General features: G+C 53.3%; 1 protein-coding gene across 10 annotated transcripts in view; it reads right to left on the bottom strand.

The window, feature by feature from the left end:
* Positions 1–500: 500 nt before the first annotated feature.
* The window catches only part of Znf423 (zinc finger protein 423), a 319,020-nt gene continuing 313,520 nt past the window's right edge, over positions 501–6,000 (bottom strand). For all 10 annotated transcript variants that reach the window (XM_087206799.1, XM_021260944.2, XM_087206804.1 and 7 more), the window contains one exon: positions 501–1,186. In XM_087206799.1, coding sequence (XP_087062925.1) covers positions 1,157–1,186 — 30 coding nt within the window. In that variant the 3' untranslated portion in view covers positions 501–1,156. The remainder of the gene's footprint in view (positions 1,187–6,000) is intronic.

Below are 6,000 nucleotides of genomic sequence, written 5' to 3'. Positions count from 1 at the left end.
CCCCCACCTGGCTCCACTGAGCACCCAGCTCTGGATCTTATGGGGCTGCCCCTCACCCCTGCTGCATCCCCGTGCCTGGGCCAAAATTAGAAGCCACGTGCTACCCTGGCAAGGTAAGGGTTAAGCGCTTGCCCATCTGCACCCGGAAAGCCCTCCCAAGGGGGAGAAGCAAGGAAACAAAGTAGATGAACAGACTTGCTGCTGTGTGCCTGGGTATTCTGCCACTGCCCCAGGTCTCAGTTTCTCCCATAGAGAAATGAGAAGACCAAAGTGTGTTTTGGTCTGGCAAATCTTTCCACTCTAACTCCAGTCCAGTGGCCACTGCCATCTCATCCAGTCTGTGTGTGTTAGGTCATACACTTCTGTCCCCAGAGAAGCGGGGCCTATTGTATACTGTCCCCAGTGGCATTTGGGAGCCCACAGGAACTCGCCTGGGAACACACCTTCTGTCAGGCACCCCCTGAGCCCCCAGCTGGGGAGGAGAGAACCAGGCAACCGGATGCTAATCGCATGGATTCCCTTTATTGAACTGAACTAGTTACTGCAGTCAGATTAAGTCACATTTAAAAGCAGACCATCCAGTTGCACTGAAACCGATTATATTCATTACATAGTTTTAATCACTGTCCGGTGAACTGGCAAATCCAATCAAAGCATTAGTCTTTAATTAAAAAATTAAAAGGAAATATTCAGACAATAGCCAAGCAATCACATCACGATGCACAATTACCTAGAATTGCAATTAAAAAGTAGTTAACCAAAGGGGGGAAAGAAAAACAAGAAAAAAAAAACAGCAAAGAAAAAAAATCACACTAATCCCTTTTTTAAAAACTATCAATATAATACATGAAGGAACAAAGGACAATAGCCTCAAAAAGCAGGTTTCTCTAACACTAGAAATGTAGTCTGCGGCGGAAACTCTAAAAGCACACTAGCTGTAGCAGGACAATAAAAAATACTGAGCATGGAATACTTTTAATCTCTGCCATTAATATTCATTTCCAGCTGCTTATAATAGCAGCGCCTCATGGCCAAATCATTAGAGTTTTACATCTGGGTTGCAAATGACACTTTGATTGGATGTAATGTTCAAATGGCCCTCCCCACGGTGTCTCCAGCAAGCCTTCTGCGGAGAGGTGTCCTGTCGAGCGGTCCCTCACTGTGCGTGCTGGCTCATGGTGTGGTTCTGCAAAGGGAAGAAAGGAGACACGCATGAGGGCAGAGAGATGGAGAGCATGCCTGCCCCCCCACCCGGTGCACAGACTCCAGAGCTGCAGAGAAGAATCGCGATTATCACAAAACAAAATGCAACAAGGAGAAAGTGCTCAGGGACACAGCTGCCAAGATGCCACGTTGATTCAGGGCTTGGGGATTGGTTCCTGTTGCTGCCAACCTGGTCAACCTACAGTTTTTTTTTTAAAGACCATTCAGGTGTTACCACAGGGACGGGCTAGGTGAAGGGAAAGGGGAAATGCTGGGGAGGTGGCAGGAATGACAAATATCTCCCTTTCCCTTCGATGACAAGGAGGAAGCTATCAGGCTGCCTGCAGGCTGCCTGCAGGCTGCCCCCAACATCCCCCTCTGTCCTCCCTGTAGCTGCTCTGAGCCCAGTGGAGGAGACAGCAGATGTGCCATGTAGCTCTCTGGCCAAGAAACACCCGAGTGGGCACAAATGTGCGGAGGCAGTGGGAGGCCCAGACAGAGACAGGACACCCAGCAGGGAGGGTCCTGGAGGGGGCCTGCCCACATGGTCACGTGAGCAGTGCAGAGCAGTTGGGCTGAATCCGCCTGGTAATCCATGGCCCAGGTGGGACCCTGTGACCAAACACTTCCCTCTTGCTACAGCCTGCAGAGTGTCCTCCCTCCTGCCAACCAGAGCGGCCACAGTGTGTTGATCTGTTTCGAAGGAGCCAGCTGCCTGTGGCTGAGGGTGGGATTTGGCCTCGGAAAGCCCAGTCTTTTTGTTTCTTTTCAGTGGTCCGTGTTGCAAATTCAAACTAATTTCATTAAAGCCTCAGGAGGTGCTCCACCTCATGACACCTGCAGAAAGGAAGCAAACTCCACCAGGGACAGGGTAGCCCTGCATGAGGCAGCTCAGGATTGCTGATCTCAAGTGCAGCTTCTTAAGGATGCTCCTGGCTGCACACCCCAGTCGCTGTGGCCCAGGGGCTTCACAGGCAAGGAGCAGCAGCCTGCAGCTCTTCTGTTGACCACCAGGGGGCAGAAGAGGTGATGCATCTTTCTCCTGGGCTCTGGATCCGGTGGTGAGGTCCACCAGAGGATGCCCACAGCTTCTACTGAGGCCCAGGGCCCAGGGCTAAGATGGGACCATGCCTACTTCCAGGCACAGGGTTCCTGTGGCAGCCACTTTGCTGTTCTCTGTGGTGATGTCACCAACCCCTGTGCAAACTCAGAACACAGAGCGCCAAGTGTGGCTGTCCTGGGGACCCCAGTGTGGGCTGTGTGGTTGGTACTTGGCAGGCATGGATGCTGTGTGCCATTGCAGGCCCATGGCTTCCAGTCCTCACAACAGCCTTACAAGGCTGTGACATCATAAGATGAGGACATGTAGGCTAAGGGAGATTAAGATTACCAACTCAAGGTCAGCCACCTAGGAAAGAGCAAGAGCTGAACCAGGCAACTGGAATCCAGTGCCCTACACCCTGAAGGGCACCGCCATCTATGAATCATCTGCACCCTACATCAGACATAAGCCCAGCATGGCTTGGCACTTACCTCCGTCAGAGGTGTCATGGACTCAGAACACATGACAGGTTGTCTGAGGCCATAGATGGGATTCAGATGGTTTCCATGGGAACCCCCACCCTCCAGCCAAGGTGCCTCTCCTGTACTTGCTGGGGAACAGCCTGCCAGTCCAGTGGGGAGCCAACCCAACTGTGTACAGACCGTCCTCCTAACTCTGAGCCTCCACTGTCTCAGCTCCACCTCCTCACTCCTCCCTCCCTCCCAAGCCGCTCTGTGTTCTCTGGGCACACAGACGCTGGAGGCACATCCTGACCCCATCCACACATCCCTGCCTCTCCTGGGCAGGACCAGCCTCTGCTGAGCTGCAGCAGGGCTTGGCACATGCTGTCCTCACCCTCACCGGAACCCTGGGCCTCTCACTTCCCCACCTGTCGACAGCCAGCCAGAGACTCCGCCATCATGTGTGGGAGGTTGTGGTGGAGGAAGAGAGGGGAGTTAGGAACGCAGGCATGTGAGCACATATGCTGGAGCACATATCTTTTCCTGGTCTCCAGGAATGTTTACTAGGGCCTCACACAAAGTAGACTGGCAATGGGTTTGACTGACTCTATCACAGGATACATAAAGGAAGAAATGCGTGCAGAGGATGAAGCTAGGTGGAAAGTGGAAGGCCTTCCAAGTGGAAAGGGCAGCACGGAGACTACAAAAGGTGTGCTGACACACTGGTGCCAACACAGGCTCTGGGGTGACAGCAGCACAGGTCACACGGAAGGCCGGTGGGAGAGTGCACAGAGGAACCTGAGAGCCCACCAAGGTGGACTTGGCTTCACAGACAGCAGAAAGTCAGATAGGATGTTAACACCACAAAGCCTCAAGGGCCACCCCTCACCAACATGAGGAAAGAGGCATTGGATGGATAATGAAGCAGCCCCTCACCAGGATGCCGTAAACAAGCCCAGGAGGCACATATCTGCCACACTGGCTCACCTGGGAACTGCTTGGTGTAGGAATCCCAGAGGGAGAAACTCATGCCTAGGCTAGGAAAATGTGAGAACAAATGCCCCTTCTCAGGTAAAAACAGCACTGGACCTTCTCACTTAAGCAGTAGCAGGTGGTTCTTAGGACAGACTCAAGAAAGAACTTCCTCCAAGAGGGTCTGAGACAGAAGGGTAAGAATTCCTTCCCACAAGTTTTATTACAGAAACTAAAGCCCAGGATGTCACAGCAGATGGAAATGTCAAAACTTGATGCCCCGGGGGGACTAGGCACCAGAATTCTTTCTGCACTGTGTTATTAAGAGCCTGCTCTGGGCTGGGCACAGTGTCGGGTAGAAGAAGGCTCCAGCTGGGTCCCCTCGAGGTGCCTGAGGTAGAGGTGAGACATGAAGGCCCCTAAGTGTTTGTGGATTAATGGTGTAGGTTGCAGCTCAGCTGGGGAGGGTGGTCATGGCCATGATAAGGGGTGTGTGCGTGTGTGTGTGTGTGTGTGTGTGTGTGTTGGAGATCCTGGGGGCCCAGGACCTCTGCCAAGGAGGGCATCAGCCCTTCCACTGGGACCTCTGTCACCCAAACATCTGTGCAGCCACTCCAGCTAGCCCTGCCAATCAGCACAGCTCAGAAACCCCCAACTGAGCCAGAGGCTCCTCCCCAGGCTGGGAGGCACGGCTCAGGGCCGGGCCGCTTCATGAAGCCTTCTGAAGAGTTCCTTCCACCCGGCATGGCTCTCATGAGGGCATCTGGCTTAACGTCTATTTCTATGTTTATGCCTGTCCTATATTCAGCCCCGTTAGAGAAGGAAGAAAATCGTTTCTTAAAGATGCTACCGACCCTACAGATGAACACTTCCCAGCATCATAAAGCCCAGGTGGGGCGGAGAGCAGACAGACCGGGAAGAGCCTGGATGGGAAGCCTGGCATCCACATGGCCTCACTGCCTGCCAGGGAGACACAGGTGTGGGACTGAGAAGCAGGTGAGGAAAATAAAACGAGGGAATGGGAGGGGGTGGGTGGCAATAGTTTCGGTTGCCATCCACCCCTGAGCAGCCCCAACTCATGTTCCTGGATGGGGGTTTCTGGTAGAGTCTGATTTAGGTGGCTGCCTGGTGCTCAGGGACACTAGTTAATGCTGGGCAAGAGGTTGGGCACAGAAATCTGCATGCTGCCAGCCTCCTGGGCAGGCCTAGACCTAGCTGGGGTCCTGGTGGGAATTGTGACTCAGGAGCTGGCTCCATGTCACCCTTGGCTTCTCAAGGAAAAGAAGCGCAGCACTTATTTACCTGTCATTCATTCATTCATTCACTCACAGCAAATCTTTACTGACTCCCTGCTGGGTGACAGCCATGCGCTGGTTGCTGGGAATTTAGCATCAAAATGTTCCTGATCTTGAATCCATTCTAAACTCTGCGTTGGGCACAGAGGTACCAGCCAAGTGTAAGGGCCTGGTGGCTGGACTAGACTGTCTGTCTTTCCCATGTCCTGACACACACGTGAGTGGACAGCTGGAGGGTCAAGTGTATCCAACTCTCGTTCGCAGCCTAGAGTGGAAACCCTACTCCACTCCCCACTCCCACCCCACAACACAGTCTTAAACACCAACACTGAAACAGTAAGAATCTCTACACAGTCTCAAATGAACTGTAAGTCACTCTCAAATATCTCAGCTGCCCCTCCTATGCCCCGGTTATTCTGATGATAAAATGCCTGTAAAGCCCTAGCACCTCTCCTGGCACTTAGCAAGTGCCCATGCATGCTGCTGGCCTCTGCCCTGGGTGGCCACAGGCAGACAGTCTTTGTGGACCAAGATGGGCCAAGTCCTGTATTTGAATCCTAGCTCTGCCACTTACGAGCTGTATGGCCTTGTGGCAGCCTGACTTCTGGTTTGGGGGTTGCCCTGAAGACTGGAGAGGTAATGTGCCTATCCTTCTCCCAGGCCTGGCAAAGAGAAGGACACCAGTGCTGCTGAGGGTCTGCCTGCCCAGAGAGATTGCTAGGCTGAGGGGCTGTGCTCCCTTGGAGCCACACAGCTGGGGTGCAACTGATCAGGTAAGAAGGGGCCCAAGGAGACTTCATGGTGGAGGGAGGAGGTATGCCCGCATTCATTCATTCCTCCCACAGGTGTTCACTGAGTTCCCATCTGCCAGACCCTGTGCTAGGCACTAGGCATCCAGAGGTGGAGAAGTCCCTGTCTTCTCCCATCAAGGCTGGGGTAGCTGGACTCATAGACCCATGACATCCTGAAGAGGCAGAGAAGAATTCATCCCTGGGGGCCAGCTCTGGCTCTGGCCCCTGGGTCCCTA

The sequence above is a fragment of the Heterocephalus glaber genome, unplaced genomic scaffold (genome assembly GCF_053883595.1).
Source record: "Heterocephalus glaber isolate CG9 unplaced genomic scaffold, H.glaber_assembly_v1.0 deba00000071, whole genome shotgun sequence".
Taxonomy (NCBI): Eukaryota; Metazoa; Chordata; class Mammalia; order Rodentia; family Bathyergidae; genus Heterocephalus; species Heterocephalus glaber.
The sequence above is the reverse complement of the archived record's forward strand: the minus strand, read 5'-3'. Positions and strand labels throughout refer to the sequence as shown.